The sequence below is a fragment of the Narcine bancroftii genome, chromosome 10, assembly GCF_036971445.1.
Source record: "Narcine bancroftii isolate sNarBan1 chromosome 10, sNarBan1.hap1, whole genome shotgun sequence".
Lineage (NCBI taxonomy): Eukaryota > Metazoa > Chordata > Chondrichthyes > Torpediniformes > Narcinidae > Narcine > Narcine bancroftii.
In genome coordinates this window covers 103,184,264-103,196,692 of record NC_091478.1, presented here as the reverse complement: position 1 = coordinate 103,196,692, position 12,429 = coordinate 103,184,264, and the positions used below count along the sequence as shown (strand labels likewise).

The 12,429-nt window shown below is 42.1% G+C and overlaps 1 protein-coding gene across 1 annotated transcript in view; it reads right to left on the bottom strand.

Annotated features, from left to right (window-relative positions):
* Positions 1-4,030: 4,030 nt before the first annotated feature.
* LOC138745052 (meckelin-like) overlaps positions 4,031-12,429 on the bottom strand; it is a 91,979-nt gene continuing 83,580 nt past the window's right edge. The window contains exons 26-28 of the mRNA XM_069902127.1: positions 7,673-7,775; positions 5,795-5,937; positions 4,031-5,649 (exon numbers count right to left, since the gene is read on the bottom strand). Coding sequence (XP_069758228.1) covers positions 5,569-5,649; positions 5,795-5,937; positions 7,673-7,775 — 327 coding nt within the window. The 3' untranslated portion in view covers positions 4,031-5,568. The remainder of the gene's footprint in view (positions 5,650-5,794; positions 5,938-7,672; positions 7,776-12,429) is intronic.

Below are 12,429 nucleotides of genomic sequence, written 5' to 3'. Positions count from 1 at the left end.
TGGCAGTTGTACCATGTTTAATAACAGTTTAGCTTGATTTATATATTTGTTTATTCACCCTTCAATGTTTAGTTGGGCACTCGACATTTTTCCATATTTTTAAAATTTTAGATATACACCACAGAAACAGGCCCCTCCGGCCCACAAGCCCATGTCACTAAATTACATCCTAACTAACCTAAAACTCCTGCATGATTTGAAGGATGGGAGGAACCAGAGGACCCAGAGGAAACCCAAACAGACACGGGGAGAATGTACAAAGTCCTTGCAGACAGTGCCAGATTCAAACCCGGGTCGCTAGCACGGCAACAGCATTGCGCTAACCACAACACTAACCACGCTGTACTACGTTAACTGTGCCCCCTACACTAACCATGCCACCCAATCTTCTTCCCAGTTTCTGGAATGCTCCCTTAAGCTTTATCAATTACTTCAAACTAAACAGTAAGTAGACACTGGGTCATAGAATCAAACAGGATGGAGATAAGTTTTTTGGCCCAGCAAATTCATTCCAATCATCAACGACCCAGTTACCCCAGTACTACACTAATCTCATTATTCTCCTCACATTCCCATCAACTACCCCCGGACTCTACCACTCACCGACACCCATTAACCCACCAACCCGTGGATCTTTGGGATGTGGGAGGAAACTGAAGGGCATAGGGTTGCCTCACGATCATCAAAGTTAAACCCAACAACATGAACATGAATTCTTCTAATTTTTTAGTAACTCCCACCTCAATCTGGTTCCACTGCTTCTTCCCCCTCCCAAACCTCCCCCACCTTCTGTCCAGTACCATAATCACCTCACAATTCCTCCCTAGCTTTGTTCACCTGATATTGTTCCCTTCCCACTTAGGTTTCAATAAAGGGTCCTGACCTGAAATGCTGTCTGTCCATTTCTCACCGCAGATGTCACCTGATCTGCCAAGTCCCTCCAGCAGCTCATTGTTTGCTCAAGATTCCAGTTTCTGTTTTTCTTCTTGATTTGAATATGGCTGTTTGTGTTTTTACAAGTTTGTTGATTTGCTGTGGTGCGACCTTGAGTTTGGAGCTTGGTGTACAATCGTGGTGATGTAACTGCATTCCATGTATCCTGGTCTCTTAAAAGCCTCAAAGTGCAATCCTTCTGGCAAAGTGCTCCAAATGAGCACATCTGGAGTCAGTTTAAGGCTTGTTGTGTTACGTTGTGGGAAGTTCCTGTTGAATCGTGGCTGCTCATAAATCAGTGGCTCCTGCCCCCAAGGAAGAGGCAGTTTTCAAGGTCGCAGAAATCACAGGGAAATTGCGAGATGTGTTTTCTTAAAAGAGAGGTAGTGACTTTTATTTTCTTCGTTAATAAAGAGACACAGCTCAGAGAGACACAGAACCCCAGCAATGCAGGCTCAGTCCTGATCTCAAGTCCAGTCTGTGCAGCATTTGTTATTCGTAACCACCCAGTTTTCTCTCGGTGTCCCACTTTACTCCCACATCCCATTAATATGCAGGTTGGTCGATTAATTAACCACTGCCTTCACGTTCACTGAAGAGTAAAATAAAATTACTCCCTCTTTTTTTAAGAAAGCAGATGAGTTCTGGGGATGGCAGGTTTGCTATAGCTGTTTGGAAGATCGAGATCTCATTGAAACTTCCAAAAGCCGTGCACGACTCAAAAGGCAAGATGCAAGAAATATGTTTTGACTGGCTGAAGACTTTAGAACCAATGGTCATCCTCTCTGAATAGGCCATTTAGGATCGAGATTAGAGGAAATTCTTCAGTGAGTGGCAATGTATCATTAGAATTCTCCATCCAAAATGAAATGGTGTCTCAGTTGTTGAGTTCACTCAAAACATAGGATAGATTCTTGGATATTGGGAGAAATTGAGAGATATGGAGATCATGAAACAAAATGAGACTGAAGATGAGCTGTGATCTTGAAGAATGGCGCAGCAATCTCACCAAAGTCACCCTCTCCTGCACCTATTCCATATATTTCTGAAGATTGTACATTCCTAACACTGTGCTTTCAACCGTGTCCTACCCTTGTGCTGATTTCATTCTCTGGGAATCGATCATCTTGTTCCAAGTGTGACGATTAGCCACGGGTGTAGGTGAGTCATTCTCAACAGGGGTCACAGCACTTTGAAGTCAAGGCCTTGTTTTCTTTTAACCTCGTAAATATAAATATCATTTTATGTTTGTTATGTAGTCAGCAGTAGGAAAAAAATACAGAACAAAACTTCACTGCTTCGCAGGGAAGGAGGCCCACAAACTTTGAGCAGAGTCCTGGATGGGGGGGCCGGCATTGCCCAAAACAGGGTGGGAATGGCTTGTGTAGGTCATTCCTGAAGTGGTTTTTTACTTCTGCTTTTCAGCAAGGAAATTCCCATGTCAAAAGCCCTTTGCACAGAACTGAATCTTATTTCCCCACCCAACTCCAGTCCTTTTCTTCCATACTTCACACCTGATTCCAACCACTCCCCTCAATTCCCAATCACACCTCCTCCTTGGCCTCGGTAACAAAACCTTGCGCATTCCCTGAAACCTGTGCCTCCGAGGACCCTCAATCAACCCTTCTCCCATCGACATTTAATCACTCATTCCTCCCCTTCCCACAGTGGTCATGAGAGCCCCGAGGTCCCCCTGGACTTCCACCTCCTCACCCACAATCCCCAGCCCTTTACCATGAACACCATTTGATAGATGAGTTGCTGAGAAATCAATGGATCAGAATGAGTTAATTCCACTGGGATCATTTCTTGGGAGAAATGAGCTCATTACTCTCAAAAGTGGGACCATGATATCGTTGGAAAACTATTTACTGAGAAATGTGTGATCTGTTTGTTTTAATCATTGTGACATGTTGGTAAAATTAGGAACAGGCATTATTATCTGTGGCTTGGTTCTCAAGTAAAGCAATCCATTTCACATAAGGAGTTGGGGGCTTAGTGCATTGTGCAGGCCACAGACATCAATTTGCACATAATTTAGGAAACCATGGCGATCCATTGCTAAATTAACAACAAGCTCTACCATCTGCATTGAGTCATTTCCTGCAACTAACCAGAGAGAGGGAGAGGATTGGTGGATTCCAGTCTCACACCACTCGTGCTGAACCATGAAATGACAAGAAGCATGTCTAGGAAGAACAAGCATTTCTCTGGCACCTCAAGGTGGGCCAGAGCACTTTGGAGTCACATTTGAATTAGAGCTGTACCTGTCATGTAAAAATCGCAGCAGCCAATCTCTCCACAGCAAGGTTCCATGAAAGCAAAGATGGCCCGTTTCAGCTGTCAACACTGGCTGGAGGGTGCAGATTCACTGAAAGACCAGAATTCTCCTCACTTCTTCACAAGTGTGCCATGGGATCTTCTAACAGCAGCCATGTCCTGAGGTTTGTTGCAGCCACCACAAGGGTGCTGTGGGGAAGGACCACAGTTTAGAGTCTTTTCATTACCAGACATTGAGGGCCCAAGACCAAGGGGAAGCCCCTCAAACAATAGAGGGGAGTAACCCCAAGATGCCACACTGGTGGTAATGGTCTTAAAATAAATGAATGTATTCATGTACTGTGATGGAAAGACATGGATACTAAACTAAGCATGGGAAAATACTTTTTTTTGAATAGAATTCCTTTTGTAAATAATTTATGGTGAATAAAGTATATTTTTGATTAAAAATGCAGTAACAAAGAAGGAAGACCGGCTTTGTTTAATGACCCATCTGAAAACCAGCAATTCCAGTGGTGCATTCTCCCCTTCGGCACCTTCAGAGACCAGCTATCACGCTCGACTCGAGTCCACAAAATTCTGACTGGGAGGCCTTATTTGACTCACAGCTGAAATGTACCTTTGAAGGAAGGCTTCTCTATCTCATCTGCAATCCCCAAAACACTGTGCAAGGTTCAGCATCACATCCAACCAGGAACCCACTACTCCTAAGATATCAAAGCCCCCTCTGGATTTTAGAATAGATTAGTTTGACATGGATTGAACCCCCAAGTACAAAGGTAATGCATCAACTTGTAGCAACTGTGGGACAACACTGTTACATCCAAAACTTTTATTGGAGTAGTAAATACAAAACTAAAAACTAGTACAAATTTAAACAAAGAACATTTTAAAATAATTTCAGCTGATGAAATACTGTGGCTAAGATCTAGCCTCTGATTAATGTGACAGGACTCTTTCAACCATCGACAGGGGGTTGAGGTGGGGGGGAGGGTCAAACCACAATTCAGTTGCAAAATAAAATGGCAAAGAACCTCAGGGTGGAATGTGATGTCATCCACGTACTCTGACAATATATCTGAACTTTGATTTTCAATAATTTTGTCACCTCTGCCAGGATTGGTGGGTGGCAATGTGGTGCAGGCAGCAGAGCGACTCCCACAGAGCACCAGAGAGTCAGCCCCGGTCCTCACCTCGGGTGCTGTCTGCGTGGAGTTTGCACATTCCGCCCAGGTCTCCTTTGGGTGCTTCAGTTTTCTCCCGTATCCCAGAGATGTCGTTTGCTCAGCTCATTGGCTACTCCAGGTTGGCTCGAGTGTGCAGGTGAGTGGTAGAATCTGGGGGGAAATTGATGAAAATGTGGGGAGAGTAATGAAGGATTTGTGCTTTCATATTTGACGGTCAGTGTGGTCTGTGGGCCAAGGGGACTATTTCCATGCTGCACCTCCATGACCTTCTTGGATGGAACACATCTGGTTTCACTGAGTGTTAAAAAATTAATCAGGGATGGTTATTTTTTGATGGACTCTGACCATCAATGGCAGGATGCCGTTGGAAAGGCGGCACTGATCCTTCGATGATCTTGATAAGCTCATCACCTTTTGACACAATGACTAAGTAGTTTGCCAGCCCTCTTCAAAAGCATCCAAGAGTTTGCTGAGATTTGAGCCACAGGCAGAAGAGCATTCTTCCACCACCAAACGACATCAGTGAAACATTTCAGATTACGACTTTCTATTCAAATAAATTTAATGAATCAAACCTGAATACAAATTCCCCAACAACACAGGCAAAATTTGCAGTTGTGCCTTTGGGCTTTTAGAGCAAATCTCGTCGAGCATAAATCTTTAACATTCCTTCCAGAAGGAGAACTTGGTCTCCTCTTAGCTATTCCTGTAAATTGGTCAAATGTATTTGTATTATGTTATATTTAATATTATATTTTGTTTCTGAACATCAACTGAAGGGCAACACAGTGAGTGCAATGCTGAATGGCGCCAGTGTGGAGAGGAGAAGCTTTCACAAGGAAATTGGTCTTCCAAAATACCACCTTCAATGGGCAGTAAGCAATCTTGTAAATGGTGTCTTCAAGCAAGGTAGCACAACTCCATGGGAATCTCCTTTCACCCATTTCAGCTAGCACTCCGCCTGCTTTTCACGACCATTTCCTCTTGGCAGCATCTCCACCGTGCCGGTGCAGTTCCTGTCTCTGAGGTTGTGAATTTTCTACTCTATCCACCGTTCTCTGTTGATGAACGTCAGATTATTACACTTGTGTAGAAGTCACACTAGTGTCAGTCCAGTCAGAGCTGAAGAGATCCCAACCCTGCGGTGGTCCTCAAAGCAGGAGAAATCCTAGATGAGAAATCTTTCATCAACAAGTGTCTTCGTGGCCAAATTCCTCCTCGAAATCGCCTTCCTTACCATTTCCAGAATCTAATTTCACAAGAAAAAAAACAATGGGGGGGGGGGGTTAAATAAATGATTACTTCTCAATTGTACCAACTAACAAGCATTAATTGCAAAGAGAAACAGGGATCCAAGTTGCTGAAAAAATAAGTCGGGTTAGATTTCACTTTACCTTTTGTACAAAGTAAGTGATAATTGCTGCCAGAACAAAGTTCTGCGTCCCCAGATCCACGACAGAGAACAGCAGGGCATCGAAAAGCAGAAGCACCAACTCGTGGCCATAATAAAGAGCATTGCTGAACAGCATCCGCTCATCTGAAAAAGAGAGACAGTGATGGCTGAATTAAAAACTTTCACATCAAGCGTTGATCTCTCCGGGAGTGATGGCAACTGAGATAGCAGAATAAACAAAGGCTGAATAAACAAATGTGGACATGAACGCAATGGGATCCAGCACAGACTCCAACTCACAAAGCCCAGAGTTCACAGTCAACTCAACTCGCTCACACCCAGGATAGCGTATCCATGGATGTATGTTACCCTGTGGCAAATGGATTTGGCCAATATTGCTGAGAGAAAGGGATACCATCAGGCATGGAAAGGACAAAATCAAGTTACATTTCTGTAGCACCTCCAATACACCAAAAACATCCCAAGGCACATCGCAGAAATGTCATCAAACAAAAATTAGTGCAAGACTACACAAAGAGCTAATGGAACAGGTGACCAAAATCTTGGTCAAATTGCCAGATGATAAGGACCACTTTAGAACAGCACAGATAGGCCCTCCCAGTCCATGCTGAACTATTATTCTACCTCAATGCATTGACCTGCACCCAAATGGTTCCCCTCTGTACCCCTTCCATCCATCCAAATTATTCTTGCATGTCAAAATGGAGCCTACATTCACCACTTCAGCTGGTTCCACACTGGGAGTGACATCAAGTTCCGGTTTATCCACGGGCTGGCAATGACAATGGAAAAATATACTATGAGAAGTCAGAAAAGAGGACCAACGACATCCAGCAATAAACAATCTGCTGGAGGAAGTTGTTGACCGTTCGTTCATTTTTCTCCTACTAATGCTGCTCGACCCACACCGTCCCACCAGCAGACTTGTTTTTTTTTTGCTCCAGATTCCAGCCCCTGCAGTCTCTCGTAGGACAAAATTTAGCACAGGACTGAATGGGGGATAGGTTCTTTGATTAAACAATTCCTCCGGCTCTTGAAATAATGGAGCCCACTATCAGTCCATAAGACATTCTTCTTTGGCTTGGCTTCGCGGACGAAGATTTATGGAGGGGGTAAATGTCCACGTCAGCTGCAGGCTCGTTGGTGGCTGACAAGTCCAATGCGGGACAGGCATAGGAGCAGAAAAAAAGGGTATTCAACCAATTGACTCTGCCCCACCATTTAATCATGAGTTGATCCATTTTCCAACTCAGCCCCATTGCCTGGCCTTCTTGCATGAATTTTACACCTACACTTCCCTCTGAGGAAGCTGACAATATTTCAACATGAATACAAAGGCCAGATATTCCATCATAGAAAAATCAATGGCAAAATCAGCACATATCTTTACAAAGCACTTACGAACATTTCACAGCAGGGAAGAAAATTCTTCTGGTTGAGATAACTACATTTCAGTTTTTAACTGGGTCAGGGAGTTCATCCAATTGCCTTGGAACAGGTTAAACTTGTACAACTGCTCCAGGGAACTTCTTTAGCCAAAGTACAAAAAATGACTTTGACAAAAGCCAACAAAAATATCACAATGAGACAGCACTAATGGAACACATTCCACACACCAATTTTGTTATCTATTTGCATCTGGGTCTGTCCAATGTTGAATCGTGAGGTAAAGGTTTAAACATTGAGGAAGCAGTGAAGGAGATGTAGAGCTCGGCACAATTCTGATGCTGTGTAAGGATGAGAACAGGAGATGTCCCATGGGAAGTCAGAGAAACAACATCTAGTGCAGGATATGTCCAAATGTGTGAATGATGTAAAGCTTTAGTCTTGAAGATATTAGCAAATCTTCTGCTCTTACCATTATAAAAGAAGCTTCTGTCATCTGATCGCTGAAATTCAAAGTCCAAGATACGTTCCAGGAATAGCTTTTCCCTCACAACGTAGTCCATGTCTTTGTAAGCCTGAGTAGAAAGCAGCGTACAGCATTACACAGGAATGAGACCAACGATATACACGTAAATCATGTTGCACGGTATTTCTGTGTCCTCGCTACAATCGCAGCATCTGCAGACTTTCGTGTTTCATTCTCAGAGGAAAATGTGATTCTTTGCATATAACTGCAAGGGAATCCTGTCATACCACATCAGCCTCTGATCTGTAGGGAAGATTGGGCAAGATCATGCCTGTGTGCGAGGATTGTAGCTGTGACAAGCTGACCCATGGCGTGAAAGTACTGCTTCTAAACTCAAACAAGGATCAAAGACTTTGATGTAAGCAAAATAATGTTGCCTTTGCTCTGTATGAACTGATCTCTCTCTCTGTAACTCTGCTTTACTTTTAACTGCTGTGCTAGGTATGGGTTGAAGAGCTGGACTGCTCTTCACTGTACCTTGGTACATGAGACAATAAATTTGAACTTGAACAAGCAAAGGGACGACTCTCAGCCATTTCCTTAATGATACAAGCTGCAACTTTTTCCATTTTTATAAATCATTTTACACGATTACATTTTGAACATAAACAACTCAGTACCTGCCTTTTATCACATGGATGAGAGAACGTGGATCAATGTAGCACCAGGAAAAAGCAACAGCATAAATACATTTGGAAACAATGCACACACAACTCCATAAATACTGAGGGGACATACCAACACTGTTGTCATGGTGATGGAGTGTCACATTTGCTTAGCATAGTTAGTTAATTCCACTCATTTGGAATAGTTAGGGCAGCACACAATAGCCTGCTCCCCAATCTCCAGTAAATGATAATGTTCCTGGCCTTGTTACTCCTCACCACAATTAATACCAGACAACACTTGGCAGGAATCACATGATGTTCTGAGGCAAGGAAGGAGAATGTAGCTCTGCCTTCATCCAAGTCTCAGCAATAAATTGAAACAACTGAGAGGCAGGATGCAGAGAAGCCAAGGAGTTCAGAGAAAAATGCACCTTAACGCTAACAATGAACACAGAACCAATATTTCAAAAAAATGTTATTTTAAAGAACAGCAGTTTCAGCCAACAAAATTAAATGATGAAAGACTGAGTAAACACGATCTGCTAAATTCACTTCCTGCAAATGGCCGTCACTTTGAAAGGCAAAAGCAGTAGGAGTCACGTGATGGAGTAGTGGCCGGACGGTGAACTCCAGCCCTCTCCAGAAAAGTCGGGAAAAACAAGAGAAAACACAAAGGCACAGAAATAAAAGTTACAGAAAAGTGAGTATAAAGGTGGAAAGAAGATGGCGACAAAAAAAGAAAAGTCGAAAGCAACGGTAAGAAGAGAGGAAGAGAAGACAAAGGAGGAAAAAGGTGAAGGCCTTACCTGTCCGAAGAGGCCCGCTGCGGAGAGAGAAACCCGCTCCCTCAGGTCGGTAAATAATGGACTACAAAAATGGCTCGCAGAGCCGAACAAAAGTGCGCAACCGTGCATGCGCGAAGTTTCGCGCATGCGCGATGCGAATGAAAAAAAACACACCGACGGGAGGGGGGACCAGCTGGGGAGTCGATCTCCACAGCCGGCAACGACAGCTGCAGAACACCTGCAGCAAGAAGAGACCACAGAAGACAATAGAAACAAGATAGAAGAGGAGGAAAGGGCAGCAAAGAAACAACAGATGGCCAACCCAGAGGAAGAAGAAGAGGAAGAGTATGGTGAAATAGAAGAAGAAAAGAGAGGCAAGGTAAAGGATATACTTGCTCTTATTAGAGGATACATGGAATCATTTAGAGAATGGCAAACACAGGAATTTAAGGATTTAAGAAAAAGAATAAACAACACAGAAGAGAAAATAAATAAAATGGAGATGACCTTAACAGAAATGGGAAAGAAAATGGACAAGATGGAAGAGCGGGCAGTAGCAGCAGAAATGGAGGTAGAAGACTTAAAAAAGAAATTGGAGGAATCTAATAAAAAAACTAAAGAGACACAAGAACTACTAGCTCAAAAAATAGATACAATGGAAAACCATAACAGAAGAAATAACATAAAGATAGTGGGCCTTAAGGAAGATGAAGAAGGCAAGAATATGAGGGAGTTTATAAAAGAGTGGATCCCTAAGACCCTAGGATGTCCAGAACTACAGCATGAAATGGAAATAGAAAGGGCACATAGAGTATTGGCCTCTAAACCACAACCACAACAAAAACCAAGATCTATTGTAGTAAAATTCCTAAGATATACTACAAGAGAAAAGGTACTGGAGAAGACAATGGAAAAAGTAAGAGAGGGCAACAAACCACTGGAGTATAAAGGACAAAAAATCTTCATTTATCCAGATATAAGTTTTGAACTCCTAAAGAAGAGAAAAGAGTTCAATACAGCAAAGGCGATTTTATGGAAGAAAGGGTATAAATTTATACTAAAGCATCCAGCGGTATTGAAAATATTTATTCCAGGACAACAAAACAGACTATTCGCGGATCCAGAAGAAGCACGAAAATTTGCAGAACAATTACAAAAATAGACTGAGGGAGGAAGACGGGTAATGAGAGTTAAAATGATCACGACTGATATGTATGTGGGTAAAGACAAAAATAGACTGAGGGATGAAGACGGGTAATGAGAGTAAAAATGATCACGATTGATATGTATGCAGGTAAAGAGGTATAAGAGTGAATAGAGACAATGAGCATACATGAATGTATCTGTACTTAGAGGAAAATATGGATAGTATAGACAAGAATTAATAAGGGAAGGTAATGGAATAGAGAGAATAAGGAGGGAATTAAAAGAGGGACCTTTGTGACATATGAAAAGTGAAATCTTTTCTGGGGGAGGCGGGGTGGGGGGAAATAGCGGTCACTGCAAAATCAGTTGACGCTTGCGAGTGGATTCGCAAATCCAAATGGAGAGGGGAGATGTGGTTGTCCGACAAGGGATAAAGGACAACTCAGGAGGTGAAGGGGAGATTGGGGATAAATAAGATAGAAATAGGAGAATAAGGAAAATGTTAGATGTTGTAGGAATGTTGTCTTATAAAGAGTTGAAAATAAGAAAACAGAAATGGAAAAGGAGGAAAGGTAATGATGGAAAAACGGAAAGAGAAGATAAACAAAATATAAAAGGGCTACGCTGAACTATATGTCTTTAAATATTAATGGAATACATAACCAAATTAAAAGGAAGAAACTACCAAATTTAAATGAATAAATGTATTCCATTAGAAAAAATAACATATTGGTTAAGAAATAACATTGAAATATTCGAACAAGTATAGGAGCCTTACATTAAATACAATAGCGAAAACCTACCGGGGACAAACATTACCTAAGTTGATGGAAGGAGAAGGAAAGAAAAGAATGGACTCAGTAGAATTTCTGGTGTAATTTGGTTGAATGACAACATTGTCTGACTGGCTTAATGCAACCTAGATTGTATACCTAAAATGGATGAGAGGGGGGGGTGGGGGGGTGGTTTGGGAGGAAAGGGGGGGGGGGGGAGAAAAAGTCACTGTATATGTGTGAAAAGAAATAGTGTATATCATGGCTAATGTGATTTATGGTGTGAAAAATAAAAAAAATTTAAAAAAAAAAAAAAAAAAAAAAGAATTGAGAGGTTAACAGTCAGGAAATATACCTCTGTTCTTGGTGTGAAACTGCATTGAAAACACTGCACTGGTATGCTCTGTGGAGCAAGAAACCCGCCACCTGTATCTGGGCTAGGTTTAAAAGGAGGGTGAAAAATGGGATACAAGTATACCTTTTATGTCAGAGTGATGGTAGACCAACATCTATCCTGCCCAAAAGGTGAAGCAAAAATCTATTTGTTGGAAGAATTCAACAAGTCAAACATTTCACATTTCAGATTTATTATCAGAGTGCATACATGACACCAAATACAACTTTGAGATTCTTTTTTCTGTGGGCAAGGCGGAATTACCACATACTGCTTGTGCAAAAAAGAACTGTACTCAACGTACACTTGTAAACAAATAAAGAAATGTAAACAAACAGTGCAATACGGAGAGGAAGAAAATCAATAAAGTGCAAAAGTAAAAAAAAAAAAAGAAAGGCAAAAGCAGTCACAAGAAGAGGGGGGGGGTTCATGGACCTGAGAACCGCATGATTGTTGATGTCCCTGTACATGTGTGTGTTCATGCATGTTATGTGCACGTTTTTTGTCTCAATGGAATCTGCATTGCAGTGTCATACACAGATATTGTGTGTGTGTCTGTGTGTGTCTGAGTGTGTGTGTGTGTGTCTGTGTGTGTGTGTGTGTGTCTGTCTGTGAGTCTGTGTGTATGTGTCTGTGAGTCTGTGTGTGTGTGTGTCTGTGAGTCTGTGTGTGTGTGTGTCTGTGAGTGTGTGTGCGCGCACTTAACTGGATTGCTTCTTTCAGAAATCAACCCGCTGATCCCTGTTGTTAAAAGCAAGCTTCTATTTTTGCAGTCAAAGTTCAACTGCAAGCAACATCAGGTTCATGATTGATGTCATGTAGAACATTAAAAACACATTTTCAACCAATCATCTGACCACTCTCAAAGTACTTCTCTCTCCCACTGTTTAGTGTTGCTGTAAAAATAGGACAAAGAGAACCTGGGAGTAAAAGTTCTCCATTGGAAGAAAGCCAATTATACTGGGCTGAGGCATGATTTAGCAGAAGCAGTCAAGAA